The following is a 24,640-nucleotide window of genomic DNA, read 5'->3' on the forward strand; positions in this document are numbered from 1 at the left end:
ATCCAAGGGGAGTCAGAACCACTTCCTGGGTAGGTCCAACTCTCAATATTAAAATTAAGTGCTCCCAAATTCTCTTGCTCTGGTTTAATAAATTCCCAGAATCCCCAGAACCAAAAGTATTAAAAGTTTAATCAGTAGAATAGTTCAATCATGAAAATGCAGGGCTCTGAAAACCCCCCTTAGTCCTGCCTCACTGGTTCCCTTAGTCAGCTGCTCTTCTACCTACCAATACCAAAAGAGACCAGCAGAGCAGTCTTTCAGTGTGTGTCCTTTCAGGTAGGAACATCTGTATGGCTCTCTAAACCTGGAGAACATTCTGGAATTCCCCATCTCTGAAAACATGGGGAACCTGAGTCCTAAGGGAGAATCACAGACAATTTTTCTTATAATTACAATAAAGGAGTAGGTCATCAGCTAAATATCCCAGACCTGATCACGTTCATGCATTTTGTTTTTGTTTTTGTTTTTGTTTTTGCATGAGGAAATGTGGTAGACATTTCCATACTTTATACAAAAAAAGTGAGACATTTAAAAGTTATAAACATTATTATGAAAGTAGTACTAAAGGAAATATACATTGATACGGGTCAAATCAAAATATATAGAACAAGACAGGCTATGAGTAGAAGTATCCTTGGTCACTGAAGTTATTAACAACCTTTATTTACTGTGAAGAATATGTACAGTTCTAACATTCAAATCATCTAACTGTCACTATTAGGGAACAAGGAACCTTCCAACTTACCATAAGATAGATAGCAGATCTTCAGGTATCGGTCCAGGCTAACAGCGGTCATGGTAATAAGGCTTCCACAGCCAAAGAAAAATCCAGCCCATCCATACCAGCGGCAGCCAAACCAGCCAAACACCCAGCGGTGGCAGAAGCAGGAGATGATGGTGAACGGCTTGCCTACAACTAGAGCACCAGACAGTTGTCAAAGGAAGTCCCTTGCTGTTAAAACCTCTCCACTTGCTCACTGGGCTCGCCTGGCCCTTCCTCCCCACAAACACATTTCAAGATGTGAGTATACACTTGTATATACAAGATGTGTATATAACTATACACTTGCGTGCGCGAGCACACACACACACACACACACACACACACACTTCATTACACAGAACTGATGAATTAGTAAGATTCCAACAGTTCATCAGTGGCCCACGACAACTAAACAATAAAACCCTGTTGTTGAAGACACAACAGATCTTGGTCATAGACATAAAGTGGTAGACATAAAATGATCAAGCTGGAACTGGGACTAAAGTTGCTTCACGCTGGGTAGTCCTCCTAGTGCTTGAAGGTGGTCTGCAGACTGCTGAAAGACAATTGTCCTCAGCAATCCTAATCAGTGTAGATGACATGTTCAGTAATAATACATTTAGTCCACTTGTGCAATAATGAATAATGCCACAGCTGTTGTAGGCATAACCAACTGTGTTCTGATTGGATGTGAAGCCTGCTCCAGAAGTAGAGTTCACATCTGGAACTGTAAACCCAATCAAACGCTGATGGCTTGGGAAGCCCCGGGGAATTTGAAGACCTGCTAAAGAGGCACTATATGCCTTCTAAATAACTATGTTTTTGTCCATAGATTAATGCCACTGTCAGCTCTGGCCAGAGAAATGTCATTTTGCCGTGACTTCTGAGACAACTGGCAAAAGTGCTGAAAATAAATGACTGTTGAATGTCAGGCCATCACCTCTCTCTCTCTCTCTCTCTCTCTCTCTCTCTCTCTCTCTCTCTCTCTCTCAGAACAACTCCAATGGAGCATGTTGAATGTAAGGGTGGCAGAAGGGGATGGGAAGGAGCATGAGATGCTGACATGGTGACAAACTGTCCCAGTGCTGAGCTCACTGCAAGTGTGACTACCTGCACGCGAGCTGTGCTAGATTGTACCAGGCCTGTCAACACCCTGACGTGGGAGGGAAGCGGCTCATGGCTGTCCATCCCTCCCTGGAGACGATAGTTACTTAATGGTTACTGAGGGAGGGAGAGGTATATCCTTCAATGGTGTACACTTATAAGGTGCCCGTGCTTCTGTAAGCAACCCTAATTTAAAAAATCACTGACACACACACAAAAGGGAAATGAAATTAGACGAGAGGCTCTTAGGGAAGGGATAAGGTGTGGGAATGAGAGAGGATAACAGAGGAGTGAATATTATTAAAATATATTACATCCATGTATGAAAGTGTCATGTTATATTAATATATGCTGATAGAGCCATCTGAAAACCCCTTTCAAGTATTTAAAAATGGGAAGCTTTTTTCATAAACCAGGTTTGAAATTACCCTGAAAAGTTTTTATTCATTCCCAATAGCCAAAGAATTTTTGTAAAATAATTATCACTTTGCTTACTATCATAACTGTCCCAAAGAGACTCACTTCAGGAATTACAGGACATGGGACCCCAGGGGGCAATGACAACAATGTGGTCACTTGTAATCTTTTATTAAAATGGTTAATTTCAAAGCTGAGCAAGAATGACACTATATTTACACTAAAATATTTGAGAGAAAATTTCTCATAAAGCACATTTTTTTTCTAAACTGGGTTCCCTCTTTGACTGCCCTCACACTCCATTGTTTTGCTCCCATCCGAAGTTGGATGTCCAAGCTTGAGTGTTCAACGAATGCTCCTGGGGACAGGGTTTTCTACAGTGCTCTTCAAGTGTCTACTCAACACACCAACCTTATTGGCAGACTTGTAACATGGCCTCCGAAACAACCATACTCAGCCAGTCAAACAATAACCAACAAATGGTACCTGCTCTAGTCCTTGATGGTGAAAATTCAAGACACTTACAAACTTCCAGTTCAGAAAATATTCTGTGCCCAAATGTATTGACCATGGACCCTGCTGATGGGACCAATTACTCCACAGATTGGGAAGTAGGCCTCTCATCTATGGAGGGAGGAAGAAGAACCTGAAGTAAGACTCCTTTGCCTGCTCTTCGGACCCTTTTCCTCCTGTTGCGTTTCCTTGTCCAACCTTGGTGTAAGGGCTTTTGCCTTTTCTTGCCTTTTTTTAAAATTGTGTTTGGTTGTTGTCTCTTGAAGGCCTACTCTTATCTGAAAGGAAATGGAGAGGGAGTGAATCTGGAGGAGAGGGGAGGTGAGAGGGGTATGGGAGGGAGCTTGGGGGAGGGGAACCTGTAGTCAGAATGTATTATATGAGAAAATAACCTATTTTCAATAATAAAAAAAAACAATAGCCCTTAGACCAAGAAATACTTCAATGCAAGGAATTTTAAACTTCATGTGTGCAGTTCACTGGCTTTCCAAGCCTGCTGACACCCACTGTGCAGTCTCATGAATGACACGTAATGAGAGCTTTCAACTCATCTGATTTCTATTTCTTCTGTTATTGTAATGTCGAAGATTTACAGAATAATGTTAAATGCAAGTAATCATAGTAGGCTTCCATGAATTGACAAATTTTAAAACAAATATTTTTAAAGGTTTTGGTTGATGTTGTAATAAGTTGTTGGAGTGTTTGCCTGGTGTACACATGGTCCTGGTTCAATCCTCAGTTCACACAGATCAGACATGGTGGCACTTCCCATAACTGTAGCACTCTTGAAGTAGAGACTGAAGGGTCAGGAGTTCAAGTCAAACTCTTCTACATAGTGAGTTTGCTGCCATCCTGGGCCCCACCAGATCCCAACTCAAAAGAAAAGGAAGAAAGGAAGGAAGGGAGAAAAGAGTGAAGGAAAAAGGATGAAAAGAAGGAAGGAAGCTAGTTTTAATATTTTATTATTGAATGCTTTTTAATCAAAGGCACTCTTTTGTCACACTAGTTTGTTGAGGATTTTTAACCAGAAATACATCTTGTTTTATTAAAAGCTCATGAATTTTTATGCACTGATCATGAGTTTCCCATTCTCATTGAACCTTTTAATACAATCACTACTGCAGTGAGAGGGTGAACATGGTTTCTAACATCAGATGTAACTTCATACACTCAGAGTTAAGCCCTGAAAAGGGGGACTTGGGGGAGGAAAGGGGGAGGTATCTATGGGTGTAGTGGTTTGAATAGGAATGGCCCCCATAGACTCGTGTTTAAACACTTAGCCCATAGGGAGTGGCACTATTAGGAGGTGTGGCCTTGTTGGGTAGATGCAGAGAAAGTGTGTCACTATGGAGGTGGGCTTTGAAATCTCATATGCTCAAACCACACCCAGTGTGACAGTTTACTTCCTGTTGCCTCCAGATCAAGATGTAGGACTCTCAGCTCCTTCTTCAGCACCATATCTACCTGTGTGCCACCATGTCCTACCATGATGACAATGGACTAAATCTCTGAAACTGTAAGCCAGACCCAATTAAATGTTTTTCTTTATAAGAGTTGCCATGGTTATGGTGTCTCTTCGCAGCAATAGAAATTCTAACTAAGAAAATGGGGAAAGCCTATTTTGAGAAACCATAGACATTATATACCTTGAATTCAGAATGGGAGACTGGAAGGCTGCAGAGGTGTGAGTCTCACACATATTTGCTCAATTTTGAATTTATCTACTATATATATGTATGATAAAATGATATAGATAGATAGATAGATAGATAGATAGATAGATAGATAGATAGATGGATGGATGGATGGATGGATGGATGGATGGATGGATAGATAGATAGATAGATCTCCATTTTACTATTTTCTGTGGTTATTGTCAATGAATACAAAACAGAAATTCAGGTATTTCCAGGGAAATGAAAGGATTCAGGACATGAAAACTGGGAGGAATCTTGAAGTTGGAAGAAACTTTACCACTACAGTAATTCTCAAATGCTCCTCCCTCCGGCTCCTCAGATAGCACACATATTTCTGTGTATGTATACATATATGCACTCTTATGTGTATATGTGTGCCTTTGTGCATGGCTCAGTATGTGTGCATGTCTGCATGTACACAGGTATGTGGATGGGTGTGTGCAAGGCTGTGCCATCTGTGTGTGCATGACTCTGTGTGGGTGAGGGGAAACTGGACACAGAGAGCCAACCTCCTTTCAATCAGGAAAAAAAATATCATCTTATTTATGGCCATTTTATGACATTATTTGATGTTTGAAAATGTTTAGGAACACAGGGCTAGTTAGGAAGGATAACACCAGGAATGAGTAGGTGGGGAGGGGAAGAGAAATAACAAAAACTATGGAGACAATCCTGTAAGAAAACTCATTACTGTGGTTACTATTTCTAAAAAACTAGCAAAAATTGTTCAGCGATAACTTCTTTAAGCTCTTTCATTTTTAGATTAAAACCAGATTTTCCATGTTCTCTTGCAGTTTTTCCTCCTCTGTTCATTCTTTGTCTCACTTGTTCTGTTGAGTTATTGCTCATTCAAATACGAGAGAGGCATTTTAATAAATGTAAAGTTCAAATGCAAAATATCTATTAGTAAATACAAGGTTCACTGTGTTTACAACCATGCCCAGCCAGCAGGGAGAGAATATGACAGGATGACAGATAGGAACCACTGGGGTAAGGAGAAATGGAGTTCCAAGATAGACAGGAAGCGTTGTTTCACATAGGGAGTGACATTTAGGTACAGTCAGAACCAGTGGACTGAAGAGTCTTCTGGCAGAGAAGACAGTAGACTCCAAAATTGTAAAGAACCCCCTGGTGTGGAGGCCAAAGCAGCAGAGAAGATAAACGTGGCCTGCAGACCAAAACTGATATCTGTGCCAGGTCTCCATCCATAGTGAAGTTTTATTTGGTGTGCGTGCGTGCGTGCGTGTGTGTGTGTGTGTGTGTGTGTGTGTGTGTGTGTGTGTGTGTGTAGTGGTTGGTTCTTGAGACAGGGTCTCATGTAGCCCAAACTGCCTGTGATACCTCAGTAAAACCCCCCACTCTATCCCCTACAGACAAAGAGAAGCTTAAACCAGGATTCCTAAGTGTAGATAAGAACTTAGACCCCTTTCCCCAGGTGGCTGTATCTGCTACAGGGACTTTGGAAAACACAGAGTCAGGATATTTGACCAAAAGACTAAAAAAGGGGAAGCAGGTTAAAATAAATTATATGGCCTGTGCCTTTAAGAACTAGCCTCACAAAGAAAGGGCAACCTCCCTGCTGTGAGTGAGACCTTTGGAAGAGCCTCCCTGGAGGCTTGTAAACTTAGAATACACCTTACTTTTGCATTCTGTACCTAAAGTCTCCAGTGGCGGCTTTGGGGATGAGATCTAGGCACAACAAGACCCTCACTCTATTGTCTCAAAAAGGGGGCCTTAGACAAAGATATGTCAATATAGATAGACCTAGGCCAGTTTCAAGTCCGCAGAAATGATGGTGCCAGCCCCAGGAACTCAAAAGAACAAAGTCAGGATGTCTGATGGTAACCAATTAACCACAAGATGCCCCTCTCCAGAGATAACATGACCAGACCCCGAAGATGAGTTGTAAAACTCCTGACAGGGCAAACAGATAAGCTAGAATTAGATAAAGTCCAGGCCCGGGAAAAACTGGACCAATCAAGGATGGACCCGTACTAACCCTCCCCTCTAAGAAATTTTATGGGTTTTGCCTATAAAAACTAACTTTCCCAAGAAAGAGTAACTCTTCCCTGCCTCACTTAAGATGGCTTGAGATGAGTTCCCTGTCATGACTTGCAGCAGAAGTAAACCGTGCTTTTGCATTCTGGTATGCTCGTCCTTGGTGGTCTCCCTGGGGGTTACGATCTGGGGACAACACTGGCCTCAAATGTATTCTGTAGCTGAAGATACAGGATGACCTTGAACTCCTGATCTACTTGTCTTCACCTCCCAAGTGCTAGAGTTATGAGCATACGTCTGTGCTCAGCCTGGAGTCAATGGAGCCTTGACGTGTCTTGTTGGCAAGGTCAGCTACAACGAGTATCTATCCATCCATCCATCCATCCATCCATCCATCCATCCACCATCTGTGTGTATGTGTCTGTCTGTCTGCTCTGCCTGTCTGTCTCTTCCACGTAGTAGAACACTCCTCAGCCTGGCTGCTGTTAAGAGTCACCCCAGTTGTTGTTTTCATTGTATTTTGCTTGGCTTTGCTTTTGCTGTCAATGTCCAGGACTTCCAACCCCTAGATCTGCTGATAGAGTACGCCTGGAGGGAACTCAGGCAGCACCTTACCTTCTCTGACTCTCCACTTGACTCTCCTGCATGTCCTTCAGCACGAGCCTTTGTGCCTATGACAACCTGCGTTAGCTGCATATACATAACACGTCTGACTTAGAATGTGCTTCAGTATTTAGAATAGAATGCATCTGGGTAAGGAAAAAGACCGAAAATTCTAGGATGTATTGGAAGAAAGTGTATTACAGACACTCAACATGACCTAGATTAACTAGAGAAAATTCAGGTGGAAGAAAACGCGTTCTGGTGGATTCCTGTAAGTGCATTTGCAGGGGAAGGTGGGAGGCCAGGCAGTTTCTGTTATCTCAGGGCAGGCTGGCAAGGCTGGGAACAGTTTCAATGCATCATCAGACCAATTAAGAGCGTGTTTTAATTTGAGCCTGATCTGCATCAGCCTTCAGCAACAGTCAGGTATTACTCACTGGTGAAGGATGCAGCTGAAATGGCAGAGTTCACTAGGACAGACATTTTACACTCAGAACAAGGGAGCCTTAGGTGAGCAGATGGAGAAAAACCAAACCATTCCTGCTGCTCTAGCGCCATCACGTGGCCACAGCCCAAATGTCAGCCACTTTGCAGACTCAAACCCCGGGGTTGACCCACGGAAAGGGGCTTGGTGCCACATTCCTTTCTGTTGAACACGCACATTTACCACATAGGAGCTTTTGATTCTGGGGTCTATCCTTACCCAGTAACGCCTCCCCAAGTAACCGGGAGCAGGCAATCTCTGAGGACAACCCATCCGCTGTTTAATATTGTAGCAATTCGACAGGTCGAGGATTAGTATTAAACTTAATTTTTATAAACTAGTGATAGTAGAAAATTCTGTTTATGAAGAGAGAAATACTATTTTAAAGAGCACGTAAAAACAAACACTTCACTAACAGCCTGAAACCACAACTGGTTAGCCGATGTTTGAATCCAAATCAGCTAGGTAACCTTGGCACTTTATAGAAGGGCTGACGCACATGCAGAATTACTCCTTCTTAAATGAATTACAGTTAAAGAAAAACATTACAGCTCCTCTTTGCTGGGCTATCTGAACAGTCTAAGAAGCAAGGGAAACATCCAATTTTCAATTTTGTCCACACAGTTACTTGCCTGGAAATGCATGGAGGTAGCCACATGGGTTGATGTATGTCTGTATCTGTGTGTGTGTGTGTGTGTGTGTGTGTGTGTGTGTGTGTGTGTGTGTCTGCGCGTGTCGTGTGTGAGCAGGTACACACATTTGTTTACGCACGTGCGTAGACCAAATGTCAATGTGGGTGTCTTTCTCTACCATCTTATTTGGGGGACCAAGTCTATCCCTGAAGTTGGAATGCAAGCCCCCTGGGGGTTCCTGTCTCCACTTCCCAGTGCTAGGATTACGGATACATGCTGTCCCACCCATGGATGCTGATGATCCAAACTCAGGATTCCATGCGTGCATAGCTGCATAGCAAGCCCTTTACCCACTGAGCCTCTCAACCCCCTGAATTAAACTCCCTGACACAAGTACTTTTAAGTGCCCCCCAGTAATTTTTTGTGGAGACCACTTGAAGGACCATGGAAGCTGAAGCTTGTCTTTAAGTTGCAATTAAAGATCACTGTTGGCCCAGTAGCTCTCCTGGATTCTCATGGTGACCTGTCACTGTCTTTGGCTGGTATTTTCCCTTCAAGATGCTGTCCTGTTACAGTTTGTTTGCACCAGATTTCCATGATAGTGGGAGAGCAGTCATGGAGTACAAAGCCGTGGGCTGTTAGATTCCCAATCTGTACGCGCACACGGGCGCGCGCGCACACACACACACACACACACACACTTGCATGTGCACCACACACAGGTGAATATGCATGCACACACACATACACATGAATGTGTAACCATACAAATTTGTCCAAATATGTGAAAATGCATATGCACACATATATATGTGCAAGAAAAAAAATAAATAAGGAAGAAAGAAAATATTCGGCAACAACAACAACAAAGATCCAGCCATAGTGCCGTGTGCCTGGGATTCTTGCGCTATGTGGAAGGACAGGAGTATTGAGAGCCGCTGGTAGCAAAAGTCCATGGCGTATACAGCAGTGACAACTAGAGTTCAGAAGGTCAACCTATCAGAACTGAGGGTTCTGTTAGAGGAAACCATGACTCGAGGCGTTATGGAATTACTGCCTTTTGAATGAACTGGCTGTCTCTTGTTGTAAACTTCTTGTGCAATAACAGCTATGAGTCTCCCCATTTACCATGCATTTCCATGTTATATGTACATGTCATCTCATGATTGCATCTCAGTCTTGGGCACAACTTTCCCTATTCATTTGGGGTAATTGGAGAACGGTCCCCAGCTGTGTTTATTTTTCATAACATGTACCTGGCCAGGGCCATTCTCTGGACAAAAGTATTCCAGCAAAGATCACTTTTGCCAAGGACAAAACTGCACATAGATAACATTAGCTCATCTCACTTACAGATAAGAGAAAAATCACCACTGGCAATCAAATCCTCAGCTCCTTACCTTCACCCTGAGTTATTTACACAAGACCCTAACTTAAAAGATTTACTGCTCACATTCCTGGGATGATGTTTTAGCCATTTGCTAGTTACTGAGTTAAGGTGGTTACTTCCCACTGACCCAAGGGGATTGCCCTCAAGGCCAGGCAGGTGATAGGTGCCAAGCTTCTTTCTTGTGCAAATTAAGCTTTTATTCCTCCTCAGCCAGGTGCTATTCCCAGATTCCCTAATTGATCTTAGCCTTTATTTGACCCTACCAGAGAACTCCCCTTTAGTCACTCCCCTTTTGAGCTGTAATTGGAAGCTGACATTTATTGCTTATCACCTCTCTCTGTGACCCTGAAAATTCCAAGCCCCACATGGCTTTGCCAAAGAATTACTGCTTGGATGTATATACTGGTTTTCTGAGAGCACTGGGGGAATGGATTTAGAAGAACAAAGATGAGGACGGAGATGGAAAGAACTAGGTAGACATGAGGGAATGGAAGAAGGGACTGAGAGCAGGAGGGACTGAGAGGAGCTAAGAATGAGAACAGAAAAGAAATGATGTAGAAAGAATTGCCTGAGAAGAGTGAAGTGAATGGACTAAAGATTAACTCAGTGCACTTAGATTCATTTGATATCTCTCAGATTAGTATCCCTAGCCGCTTGTAGCGTCTGTTCTGGACCCTGATAGAAATCCCCTCATGGCAGGAACGTGGAGGTAATTCGTTACAGGAGGATGAAGGGTCTAGTCATCCTCACAGACAGCAAGGCGGAGAACAGCCTGAGCTACAGGAAACCTTGCCTCAAAAGGAAAAGGAGGGAAGTGAAAGAAAGAAATGAAGAAGGAAGGAAGAAAAGAAAAGAATTTTTGTTTTTATTTTGTATACAATGTGCTTTGGTCATGTTTTTGCCCTCTTCCAACTCCTCCCAGAATCTTGCGACCTTCCTACTCACCCAACTCCATGCTCTCTCTCTAAACGTCCTTAACAGATGTTTCATTGACTGTCGACAAACACGGCAAATATGTTTTGTGAAGGTAGAAATGAAGTGGGTGGTGACAAGATTGAACTCTGAGCCAGTGAGTGATTTAGAATGACTAAGGTCTTAACCCCACAAAGAAGGAACAGCAAGGTCGTGTTACCTGATATCCCCAGATCACAGACTGCTAAATTGATAGTCATGATTTCAGCAGGTCTCAGCTTCTTCTTGCGTCTATAAGACATATAAAGGACATACCCATTTCCAAATGTAGAGAGAATCCCTACAAAGAAAAATAAAATGTCCCATCATTAGAATGAGGATTAGCATTCACTTGCACATGAAACACTTTCAAAAATGGATACCACAGGTTCAGAGGGTAATGAGAAGCCACTAAATAAAAGTCTAAATTAAGAAGATGAAATTAAAAGCATGAATTGTGAATGACAGGCAAGGGATGGGTTGCCTCGAAAGGAATAGGAGTCAGGGATTGCAGGACTGAACTTACCCAGACAATGGAACCGCTAACTTCCCAGTTAGGCTCAGGAGGATGTGGGAATCCCAATGGTCAGTTCTTGTACCGGCCCCCAGGGCAGAGTGTTTTCCTCGGCCATTTTTATAAAGTATTGGCTTTATAAGACTCCCTCCCTTGGATAACTGGGATCAACCCCTTAACTATTTATACGTCCTGAAGATAAAGTCAACCAAGAGGGTGACTTTAGTACCACTGTGGGCTTCCATAGGAGCACCAGCATGCGGGAAAGGTGTGGTCAGGGGTGGCTGTTGTGACCCCTTGCAAGGAAGGGGTCATCTCCTGGACACCCCAGGGCGTCGACTCCTGAGGTGGTATGAACCCTCAGTATCTGGAACACAGAATGCCTTCAGCTAGCACTCACTGGTCTAGGTGTCAAGGGCAAGTGTGTAACAACGGATAACATGGGCACTCCCCCTCCCACCAAGGGGAGAGAAAGTGACCCTCAACCCACCAGACCTAACAACAATGACATACATGTGTTCCCAAGGTTGCATACTCTTTTATTAATGACAGGTTGGTTTGGGTATTACAATAAAACTGTTCCAACGTTCTTACAAACCCAGTTAAAATTCAAAAAAAAAAAGACCCATTATCTACTGACTGTATTTAAGAAAAGAATACACCTACTTCCATAGCTTAACATGTAGAGTAGATTTCCTCAGGAATTCTTGCTTCATAGTGTAGCTGTGTGTAAATGGGAATCTGGTACAGCTGCCTTCAGTAGTAAGGAATAAGGAAAGCATTAACGGAGAGACCCAGAGTTGTCTGCTTTAATTTCTATTTTAAGTTCTCCACCACAATTCATTTGGGGGGGACAAGGGGGAAAAATGTGTGTCTCTGCTGATGGTACGAAGCCACCAGGACCTGACTGCATTGTGCTCCTAGGAGATGCTGGCTCTCTGGAGTCAAAGACGCTTCATGGTCCGTGAAAGCCTCTTTAGCTTTCTTAAAGCCAAAGGGCAGAAAAGTTGAAGGGATTGTACAGGTCTAAAGCAAGGCAGATGAAAGGCAACTCCTGTCTCCTGATAAGAAACCATCTAGCAAGGCACACTGGGAAAAGAAAGTGCAAAAATGCAGCTCAAAAATAATAAGACAAAATCCATCCATGTCATATCCAAAAAAAAAAAAAAAAGAGTAAAAACAGTTAAGAATTCGCATGCAGTCAATTTAGAAGGTTTGTCTGATGCCCTTTTGCCTGCCAGCATCTCTTGAGAATATTTCTTATTTGCGTTTCCTTACATTCTTACTAACCCTATTTCATAGGGTTTCACCCAGTGCCCATGGTGATTTAAAAAATAATGAATTCTATTAAATGCCATGTTCCATTGTTTCCACAAGCAACCTTGTCTGCAGATGAGCTTTAAGATAAATCACATGTATTTTTAACACTAAGGAAACCAACATTAAGACAAGAGAGACTATGGGGTGGACATTTTTGATCATCAAAATCCTGTATGTTTTGCAAATAGGAAGGATGAAAAGCCTTCCTCTGTGGGTAGTTAATAAAGCAGGTGTGAATGTGAAAAAGTGGAGAGTGGAAAATGGGTCTCACATTTATTTCTCCTGCCTGACAAACTGGGGTTTCATTCTGCAGTTTCCCCTACAATTGCTGGTATTTAACAAAAATGACCAAGAATGTTGCTCTGTCCACTCTGGCTCCTTAAAGGGGACCTAGACATGTAACCGCCACACATGGACAAGACATGGGTCTAGAAAGAGGCCAAGCACCTCCATCCTCATCCAAATCTACCCTTCTTCCCTCATCCCACATGACTGTCTGTGACTTCAATTTCTCTCCCCGATTCATCTGACACTCCTTCACTTGGGGAACCCTTTGGTCAACACCTAATTTCTAAGCTTGACTCAGGACTTACATCTGCCTTTGATTCCCTTGAACCCATCATGCATCAAGTGAGAACTTCTCTCATTTTCCCGCCCACACTGCTGGACTCTCTTGCTAGAATCCTTCAAGCTAGGAAGGAATGAGCTCAGAGTCCTCCAAATGCTACATTGCCTAGAGCCATTTATCTGGTTAAAGATGCTGTTTTCAAACCATCCCTTGAAACTGACTGAAATAAATTTAGTTCAATTTATGAAATGCTTGCTCGTCTGCCTCTTCCAATCGCTCAGTTAAATAAAAACATGATGTGGACTTTACTCTGAAGCAGTCTCTATTCCAGCAAAGGGCTTTTCGTTACTCTATTCCCAACCACTTCATATATTTGTGTTGGAAAGGACAAATTTGAATTAAATGAAAAGTAGTTGAAAGCTCATGGTAAGTGCAATGACCCTGGGAATTATTTTGCAAAAGAGCATGTTTTTTAATCTCACAAATTCTTTCTGCCTCAAGCACTGACCATAGAGGGATCTTGAGAACTTTCTAATGAGTTTTTCTAAGTTCAGGAATTACATGAATTTCTTCGCCAGTCAGAGAGAGATGAAGGACGTCGGAAAGGGGAGAGAAGAGGGGAGGGAGGGATAGTGGAAGGGACAGAAAAAGGAGAGAGAAAGAAAGAGAGGTTGAGAAACCAGGCTTGAACCAACATCTGAAAATATTAAAGACATATAAACCTAAAGATGGAAGCCAGCTGCTCATCGCACACCCAAACTTTAAATTAAATAAATGTTGTAACTATTTATTTTAAAAGCAGGGTACCACTGTGTAGCTCTGGCTGGTCTGGAACTCTTCTCTGTAGACCAGAATGGCCTTACACTCACAGAGATCTGTCTGCTTATGCTTCCCAAATGCTGGGGTTAAAGACATGTGTCACCACCCTCAGGCAAATGTTATAAATCTGGACTGTCTGCCATAGTGCAGTCCAACAGAAATATAATAATATAAACCAGAAACATGAGCTACACATACATTTCACTTTTTCTGGGAGCCACATTAACATAAAAGCACATAAGTAAATTAGTTTTAGCAATTAGATGCGTCATCTAATCCAGAAATTACTAGTTCAACAGACATTTTATATTGCAAATTCTTAATGAGATATTTGTACATTATTTTTCCAGTACTAAACCTCCACTAGGAAGCATGCATTTTCACTACAGTATGCTCATTTGAAAGGTAATAGTTTGTGTGCCCAGGAGCCCCGGGTGGCTGCTGGGTTGGATAATACAGTCTAACCACAGACAGAAGCAACCCTGCGTGAATGCTCCACAAAAACCTTTCCACCTTAGGCTGGTTTCCATTGATCACCAGTGTAATTTCTATCTTAGCAGTGTTGATAAGGGGCAATTTCTAAAGCAGTGTCCACTGTCACCACTGTGCTGGGCCACAGTTCCCTCGGTTATGAGAAGAGAGAGCTGAAACACAGGGCCAGCAAATGGTCTAAGGGCCTCTCTCTTAGGACAGACATATATTCATTATCACAGTGTTGATATTCAAAAAGCCAACCCACTACTTAAGTGACCAAAATGAAATAATCTCTAAAGAATTCACTACGAAAGCTCTCCGGAGTATTTTTCCCTGAGGACAGTAGCCGTGGTTTTGATGAAACATTGATTGACTGCCATAATGCCAACCCGCCTTCCCACCTCCGCTAATATCCATGTAAGTATCAGAATCGTTTCTGCAAAATCAACACAGCCTGTGACTTCTCTCAATGCAGCCTCTGACACAGAGCATTAAGGAAGCTTACCGATTATTGTTAGGTAAAAGCCAGCCACTAAATCCGCTTCCCAGGAAAGTTTGGAAGCAAAGGGGTCCTCATCTCGAAGATAGTGTGGCAGGTGCTCGTCCTGGGGCAGGGCCGTGTGGTTTAAGGCCATGCTGTTCTCACGCCACCAGGGGTCTGTAAAGCAAATCAGCAGAGATCTTAACAGACGGAATAATATGTCCCTTTGGATCTGCTCACAGATGCGCCGTTTGCTGTAAAACAAAAGGCACACTCCGGGGCCCTATGGGTGATTAGTGCCTAGGGAGAAAAAAAGTTCAGCGCTTTTCTTAAGTGACGTAAACACACCAAGACTCCGTTGTTCAATTTGCAGTCTGGGTAAGCCTGCATCTTCTCCTCCTCAGGCTTCCTCTGAGCCTCTTCACACCTCCCTGCAGTGAATAAGAGGCCGAAGACTGGTTTATGCTATTGCTCCTTGGCAAACTTTGTAAAGATCTGAACTAAGAGAAGCTACTGTGTGAAATGTGGGCAGGGTGTACACTGTTTGACTTGTCAGGAGTACAGTGATAGCCCAATCGTCTCCGTTCCCTACATGCTTGGTGAGCTGTAGAGTTCTGCTAAGCGGAGAAACAGAGCATTCGGTGCAAAGGAACATGGGTACTTCACTAAATGAAGCTAAGAGGTCAGAGACTGACCAGGTTAACCTAAAAGTTGAAGCTGTTCACAAATGGGGAAGGGGTGCACCAGCCTCTGTCCATAGCTAAGGAGCTGTTGACAGTTGATGGCTGCTAAGGGAAGGAGAGGCAGGTTTTTTTTTGAGGATGTGGCCTCTGGTGGGTTAACCATGGTCCAGTGGGTGGCCATGCACCTGTGTGTATAGAGGCAACATAAATTAGACTCAGTGTGCTATTTTTAAAAAAATAAAATTAAGATGGGGGGCGATCTGAGGGGAGCTGGAGTGGAATGGGAGGAATGATATATGTATATGAAATTCTCAAAAAATAAATGTTAAAGACATATATATTTAAAAATTAAGGGCTGGAGAACTGGCTCAGTGGTTAGGAACACACAGCACTCTTATAGGACACCCGAGTTTGGTCCCCAGAATCCACACTGGGTAGCTCAGAGTCACCTGGTTCCTCTGGCCTTAGGCATTGGCACTTACTACACACACACACACACACACACACACACACACACACACACTTAAACACATACATACACACAATCACACACACAGACACTAACATACAGACACACAAAGACACACACAGAGACACACATATGCGTGCACACACATACATGCACATATACACGCACTCACACAGAGATACATTAGCATACATATTCACATGCACACAATCACAGGCTTAAAAATGAAATAAATCTTAGGGGGAAAATGAGGCTGTTTAGAAAAGAATTGGGTCTTTTTAAGGCACACAAAGTTCAGGCTTAGGAAGGTTTAGATTTTCCTAAAACAGGGAATACTACCACCCTCCTTCAAGCACGGGACAAGATACTGAGCCATGAGGAACCCTCCAAAACACACAGAATTTTGTGCTACTGATCTTTTGAATTTTGATTTTGAAAGGTTTACAAAAAAAAAAAAATTCTGCAAAAACTCAAGTCCCACGCTGCCCCTCCCTGGTAAGGAAGGAGTTGGTACTTCTGGAAAGTGACCCACACTGCTGAGATAACAACGTCCTGTGGGACAGTCATTGAGTCCTAGTATAGAAGAGGAGAACTATTACTTCCAAGGGTTCACTTCGGAGCTAGCTCATTTCAAACTGAACCAGTAGGTGTCGCTGCGCCGCCCTCTGAGACGATAGAAGCGTCAGGAGTCAGCCTCACGCAGGGTGACTTGCAATCCGTAGATGTCACAGAGGTATTTTCAGTTTCTGTGGAAGGACAGATTTAACCCCTTTCTGAAGGACCGTTTACAGCCCACACAGGGCTTTTTCGGTGAGAACTGGCATGTGACAGATGCTACTGCAGTTTGAGGACACCCTGGTAGTTAATATCCCTTCCCATTCTCCCCAGGCGCTACAGAGGGCTTGAACTGGAAATCCTGGCTGCCAGGCCCACTCCATCTCCTCCAGCCCTGCCCAAGCCAGGGGTTTTCTTTCTATCTGCCAAGCTCCTGATTGCCCTCCTTCAGGTAAAGTCTTCCATCCCAAGCTCCCCAGGCACTCTGGCTGTCTAATCCCTTAGCTTCAGAAACACAAGATGAGGGCTGTCAGATCTGGCACTCACCCTCAGATCTCAAGCAAATCCTTGAATTCTGATCTACGGCAACTTCTTGAAAACCACATCTGAAGCCCATTATCAACTAGATAGTGAATTTCTTTTCTGTTTCTGATTTTCCCAATGTGTGTGGTTGTCAGGGTTACACGTGCCCGTTTGCTTGGGTGGGAGCACAGGTGTAGGGCATACACGTGGAGGGAAGCCTAGGATGATGCTGGTGATCATCCTTAATCCCTCTCACGTTGTTGTCAATCAAGCCCCGAGCTTGCAGATGTCACTCTTGCTGGCAAGTCCCTTGTCCCTGTCTCTGCCTCCCAAGGCTGCAGTGACGCCACGCCCACCTGATATTTTCTGGGTATTTCTGAATATGCAAACTCTGGTCCTCACACATGCAGGGTATGAAATTTAGCTGCTGAGCCAATCCTCAGCCCAACACAGTAAATTTGCAAACACATAGAGGCGAGAAGCCCTATCTAATTTTTACATGCCAGTATACCTACTTTTCCCAGACTTACAAACTTTTGATTGCTCATATTAGCATAAACCTTTAAGCAATAAAATATACCCCACTGCTCCCACTGCCTAGTCAGGAACTCTTTGACCCTAAATAAAGGCACCTAAGGTTTTCTCATAACAGTTCACACACACACAAAGCCAAAATCACTTCCCACTCCTGATCGTGCATACAAGTTTTAAACAGCTCTTGGAGCCTTACAATAAATGTGACAGTATAGATATATCTTCTATCCTCTACGGATCCATATTAAAAATTAAGTGATTAACTTGAGTCATAACTAGGCCTAAGTTCTTATCATCATGGCAAAAATTCCCATGGGTGATAAATTATCTGTGAACATTAAATTCAATCCACCAGCACCTGTGAAAGTTTTGCCATATAGAGTCTGTGAAGCTGATGACAGAGACCTACCATTGGGAAGCGTGGCATGATACAGGTTCTATCAGTCATGGATGAGGGAACTGTAAATAATGCTATGAAAGAAGATGGAAGTCTAAAAACAAAGAAGCCTATCAAAGCAAGAGGAACAGTAAACCCTGAAACTGTCGAGCCTGGGGGTCAAATTTGCTGAGTGCTAAGTCTGATTCAGATTTCACTCACATTGCTGATTTGCACAGGTCTTTATCAAGTGAGGCCTACTTTTCCTATTATCTTAACAACAACAACAACAAAAAATTGTTCATCATTATATAAACTCCAAAAATTCAAGCCCAGCCCAGCAGGTCAGAAACAATTGTCTTTTCCCTTCCTCTCCAAACCCAGCAAGTCAGGCAGGATGGGTCAGGGTTGCACAGGAATTAGCTCATTAAAGACCAGGAAGAAAGGCAGCTCACTTGACCTCCTTGAACTCCTAGTCTGCCTCTTCTCCCGCACAGCTTCAATCTGGGTCTTCCTCATCGCACCACCACAGTGGTATCTAATTCTTCCCTTCAAAAAGTGTGCTGAGAAATGCCATTGTTATAGAATGATAATGTTATTATAACTGAGGGAAAAACACTATATACCAATAAATATTTTAAGTGAATATAAACATAGGGAAACAATATAGAAACACATGTTTCAAGGACTAAAATTGATTTGTGTTTTATACACATACCTGTGTATACACATATGTTTTGTAAATATATAAACATATACACATGTATATATACCATAGTTATTATATGCAGCTTAATGATAGTTCTTTACATTTCATTTGGCGAACAAGGTTCTTAATGATACCCATAATTCTCAGCTAACTGCCAATGGTATGTCACTTTTTGAAATATTAATTGTGTGAATTGTAACATAAGATCTGTTAGTGGTTATATTAGTGAAACATTCAAACCATCAAATTATTCATTCATATAAATATTTATTTACCATACATGATGCGCAGGCCCTTGCTGAGTATGTGGTTCTTTGCAGGATCTGAAATTGAAGAGGTTTTGTTATTGTTGTTTGGGTTTGGATTTTCTGCATGGAACCTTCTGAGAGCCCTGGAATTTTACCACCCAGGCAGCTGTTCCCAGCTGTGCTTTCTCTGAAGCCAACACTGCCCTGGGTGGATTTCCACCAGAAATCTAACTCCCGTGTAACGTGGAGAGGATTTCTTCCCTAGTAGTTGTGTCCTTTCTTGCTCCCTGAGTGTCCTATAAATTAGCAAGCTTAAGTCAGGGCTTAGTAATGCTTTTCTTCTGTGTGAGCAACTATGGATGCTCCAGAAAGGTCTTCAGCCATGATAATGTCAACACTGTCCTAATTTACTGCAGGTCAAATCTGATGGTCTTAAAAAGTTGGGATTATTCTGACAACCATAAAGATGTAGTATGCTCCTACTATACAACGAAAACAGCCAGAAATCATGGCCACATATGAAGTAGAAATCAAGAAATAAAATAGTTGTGGAGCACAAATCCCCGAAGCCAGGGTAACATTTATCTGTTAGAGACTGCTAATGACTTCTTTGCCTTTTCTACCAGCAAAATGCTCACAGCCAAGAGGAAAGCGAGAAACTGGCTGAGGGTGTGTCTCATACAGACATGCACACACACACACACTCTTTCAGCTCTCTATATATGATCCAATATGATCCTAGACAATAAAGCAAAAGAATAGCATTTGTTTTCAGCCCACTTAAGTGGATATATAGGAGAACCCATGGAGCATAAGGAAGAGAGCCGACAAGGCTAGAAGAGGGGGGAAGGGGGAGGAGAGAAAAAAATGCTTTTGTGCATAACCAAGCAAGCAACAGAGTAATCAATAAATTCAATATCTTCTAAGCCGTGTGAGAAATAGAGCCGTGTTATCTGTTGAGAATAACAACCTTTATGCCAATTTATTTTCAACAATTTCAGCTTGAAGCAGAAAGAAAATCCTAAGTGATAGAAGGAGCCACTTGAATATTTTTAGATTGTCACTATTGTCTTAAAGTGTCATGCCTCATGTAGCCAGTGTTTATTTCATCCGCCATCTCCTCTGAAACTCCAAGCAGCAAGCTTCAAATCAATTTAAGCCCACGTTGTCTCCAACCTATCTCCCCTAAACAAATACACATCCACAAGGTACACATCTTGCAAAACAATTATTAGTGTGACTGTTCGTCTTCAATAACTTTTATTCAAAGGATGAGAGGGACTTCCTACTACACGGACAGACAGTGTTGCCCATCTCCAGCAAAGCATACGTTCTCCATCTCTCCTGGAGAACCTTGCATACATCCAAGAGCCCTCCTGGGAAAGCAGTCAAATACCACAACCCTCTGTCCTCAACAATGACATTAGTTCTTGGCCTAAGACTATCCTACAAGCACACAGGATGCTGTAGAGCCCAGTTATGGAGCAGCGACCTCTGAATTCTCATCAGCATCATCAAGGAGCACAGGACCCAGGATCCTTACCTACAGAGCACCATCGACTTCAACCTCACTGCAGCCACCTCATCTCCTCCTCAGCCCTCCAATCACGGGAAAAGAAATGCGAGGGGAGAAAAGGACTTTGAGAAGGGGGCCAGGAATCCCCTAGCTTGCTCCCCGCATTCAAATATTCCAGCTCTGCGCTCACAGATCTATGCAGATCATGAACTTTGATTTACAGCCACAGAATAACTACAAATAATGGTGGCTAATAGTAACCATCAACAGGAAACACAATCTGAACTGATAGTAATAGTCAGTGTGAAACGTGGAATTTTCAACATTAGAACTTATTCATTCCCCCTCAAAAATGAAGTACATCATGCAAGGTTTAAAAAACTACAAAAGAGGAATATGTAGGCTAAACACATATTTATTTTGTCAATGGATATTTCAGGAAAAAAATCTGAAATGATCTGAAATGCTATTTTTTAGATGCCATTTTTAAGCATTACTTGATAGATATGGGCCAAAACTCAACAGGGGAAAAAAAACTCTTCAATTACACATCATTATTAAGAATGAGGATTCTGATCAGTTTCTACCTGGTTCCTCGTTCTTACAAAGTAAAAAAGAAGAAGAAGAGGAAAGAAGGACACTGATCCCCATGCCATCCCCATCAAATCCAGGTCGTGATCTCTTTGCCCTATGAATCATAATACCTGAATAGACCCCCTCACTGACTGTTCAACTCTAAGTCCAATTTTAGACAGTAGATATTAGAATGTGTCCTTTCTAAATTATTCCAACCCTTTGTTAAAACTCACCGTGTGTGGAAGGGCCTGCCAAAACCAGAAGTTTCCTTCCTGGGCTTCTAGCTGGATCTGCTCAGATCTGTCACATCTTCTTATTGGTTCTTTCCAAAGCAACGCTCCACTTGCTTTTCACCTCCGCTGATGTTAAACATTATTGAATAAAAGTACTCATTTTCGAGATGTCGCTGTTCTCCCCACCCCTTGATTGAAAAGACCAATCATATCCTTTGGGGGGGAGCTCATGTTATTGAATTATGAGCAGAGATGCAATTTTTGGAAGCTTAATTTATCGGTGATTAAAAAAATACAGCAGCAGCTACTTGGCGCTTATATTGATCAAAAAAAGTCGGGGACTAATGCTGTCTGCAGACTGTACTTTAAAACACCATATACCTGCTCTTTGCTCTGCTGATACTGAAGCCTCCACATAATCTTTTAAATAACTGAGGATTAAACCTTAAATTCTTTCTAAATGATTTGTCTCCCGAGGCTATCTTTTCAATCAAGGCAGATTCTCCTCAATTGCCTACTAGAATTGCCAGAGGGGGCTACTAACATAGGAAAACAAGCATGTAGATAATTTTAAAAGCATGAGGGTTAAGACTTACCCAGGCCCACCTCATACCTTTAGTGGTGTGTCAGGATTGAAAGTGAAGTTTCATTCCTTTATAGGAAGCAACCACAGTTCTTCATCTGAAAAGGATACCTCCCTGGGAGTGGCACTGGGGTTTGGTGGTTTACAGACAGTGTTCCATTTCTGCTCCACAACAGTACTGAGATGAACCTGGCTGTCATTGTCACTATTCTGTGGATTAAGAACATTACAGTTGCAAAGAACGCTGGTGGACAGCTAAGGCTGCAGTTACCCAAATACATGCCCATTTCATCGGATCCAGAAAGGTTACACAGCTCATAATAGGTCAAGCTCTGTGGTCCCTAGCAATTTCTCACTGTAGACTTGATGGCAAAAATGAATGACTAAACCCTTACCAGCATTATAGTTTGAATGTGAAATGGCCCCCATAGGGTCATGTATGTATTTGATTGTCTGATCCTTAGCTGATGGTGCGCTGTTCCAGGAAATTGTGGGTCCTAAGGTGGAGGAAGTGGGATACCAGGAGGCAGGCCTTGAACACAATAGTCATCCCCTTCCTCCTGTTAGAGCAAGGATCACCCCGCTTCCTATTTTGCAGGGATTTAAGCAAACTGAGGTGCAAACTCCTCTGAGCACAGTTCCCCATCCCTCCACTGCCGGGCCTTCCTGCCATGATGAATTGTGGCCCCTAAACCTTGAGTCCAAATAAATCCTCCCTCTTTTAAGCTGTTTACGCCACATATTTTGTTCATGGATTAGAAATGTGATGGATACATGTAGCATTGTTTTAAATAATATTTTTATGAAGAAAAGGAGTATTATTTCTCTATTAGAGAAAAAAGTGTTACATGACAATGAACATAATCATTTTGGAGAAATGTCCTGAAAATATAAAAGTCTTTCAGACCAACCTTCTGAAGAAACACTCCTAGATATTCCTGTATAAACACAGTTTTAAATAGCCTAACCAACCAAGACTAGACTTACCGCATCTTATATGATAAGATCCCATTTTCTGAAAGATTGTCAAAATGTTTTTAAACTGTCACAGCCACGATGGAAATCCGTGTGGGGGTTCCTTTAAAAGCTAGAAATAGATCTACCATGCAGCCCATCTGTACCACTCTTGTACCCAGACTCAAAGGACTCCCCATCCTACTGCCGAGACACTTGCTCATCTTTGTTCATTGCTGCTCTATGAACACAACGGCTAGGAGACAGAATTAACCTACATGCCCATCAGTAAATGGATGCATACTGGAAACATGGCACATACACACAATGCAATACTCATCGCAAGGACACAACCATAGTATAGAAAGAAGAAAGTTCACAGATTAGTGACCTAAAATTCCATCCTGAGAAATTAAGATGGAAAACAAGCAATGTAAACAGAAGAAATGAAATGCTAAATGTAAAAGATACAAGTCAACAAAATGAAAACATAAAAAAAATAAAAAAAACATAAACATAAGAACATAAAGAAAAATCACAGAATTACAAATGGGCCTTAAAATGTTTCCTGGACAGTAGACTGAAGACGTAGCTTGTTTGGTCGAGTGTTTGCTGTGCACACACTGGGTTTGAACTCCAGCACAACATACACCAAGAGGAATGTCACACTCCTGTAATCCTAGCTCTTAGAAGGTGGGATCAGGAAGGTCAGAAGTTCAAGGTCATCTTCAGCTATATAGTGACTTGGGAAGCATAAGATCCTTTGAGAAAGAGGGAGAGGGAGAGGGGGAGGAAAGAAGGAAGAAGGAAGGAAGGGGAAGGGAAGGGAGAGAGGAAGGAAGGAAGGAAGGGAGGAAGAGAAAACATCTCCTGAACAACAATAACAAAAAAAAGCAACCCACAGAAATGTGCACACAACAAAACTGAAAACTGAAAAAATGACCAAACAATAAGAATATATCCATTTTTAATTCTGTAAGTAGGTCAATGGATTAAAATATTAGGTATTAGAATCACTGATGGGACTTGTTTAAAATGTGTTTTCCTGTCATCCACTGGGAATTTTAACTTGTCTAGTCACACATAATTAAAACCTCTCTAGTATCCCTGATGAGTACACATCCATAATTAAAACTGTTTGCTTACATCATATGAGAATATATTTGTTTTGTATTGATTTTTCATACTTATATATAAAGAGGTCATGAGACAGAGTTCTATTGAAAACAGAATTCCTCAGAAATGAATGAGTATGGACCCTAGCAAACCACTGGGAGAGTGAAAATGGAGGCTACGCAACTCCCTACATACCAGAATGTCCCCAGCTACAACTCCTATATGCCATTCATGACAGCTCGGTGTCCTCTGGATAATTACCACAAATTCAATGAAATATAGAACTGGGAAAACAGAAGTTAGCTACATATGTTAGCAAGCATCAATAAAATTCTACATACTCTAGAACAGTGAGGATGGATTTCTCATTGGGCAACACAGACTAAATAAACACCACCTTGTGAAAAGATTTATTCTACTCCCTCAATGCACTGTTTGTTTGTTTGTTTGCTTGCTTGTTTGTTTGTTTGTTTGTTTGTTTGTTTGTTTGTTTTACCCAATGCCTAGCTAGGACAATAATTTAAAAACAATAGTGATGATGGTGATAATAACTGGCATTTAAGTGGCTACTAAATGCTTAATCTATACTAATGAATGTAAATACACATGTGCACCTAATAGTGTGTAGATTATATAGATACAATGACTGTATTGGCCTAGACATGTTCTTTACCTTATAAGTAGAGACATCTTCATCCTAAAACCTATATCAATAAGGATTATTTTTATCTATGTTAACAAGCAAAATATGCCAATCACTATTATATTTTAATTTGTCAAAAGTCATTATGTACCCAAGAGGCTGGAAGTATACCTTGGTTGTAGTGCACTTGCATAG

At 42.0% G+C, this 24,640-nt stretch overlaps 1 protein-coding gene across 1 annotated transcript in view; it reads right to left on the reverse strand.

The window, feature by feature from the left end:
- The window catches only part of Opn5 (opsin 5), a 53,986-nt gene extending 39,100 nt beyond the window's left edge, over positions 1-14,886 (reverse strand). Inside the window, exons 1-3 of the mRNA XM_028887279.1 lie at positions 14,753-14,886; positions 10,734-10,853; positions 746-916 (exon numbers count right to left, since the gene is read on the reverse strand). Coding sequence (XP_028743112.1) covers positions 746-916; positions 10,734-10,853; positions 14,753-14,882 — 421 coding nt within the window. The 5' untranslated portion in view covers positions 14,883-14,886. The remainder of the gene's footprint in view (positions 1-745; positions 917-10,733; positions 10,854-14,752) is intronic.
- Positions 14,887-24,640: the final 9,754 nt, after the last annotated feature.

This window comes from Peromyscus leucopus, chromosome 16_21 (genome assembly GCF_004664715.2).
Source record: "Peromyscus leucopus breed LL Stock chromosome 16_21, UCI_PerLeu_2.1, whole genome shotgun sequence".
Lineage (NCBI taxonomy): Eukaryota > Metazoa > Chordata > Mammalia > Rodentia > Cricetidae > Peromyscus > Peromyscus leucopus.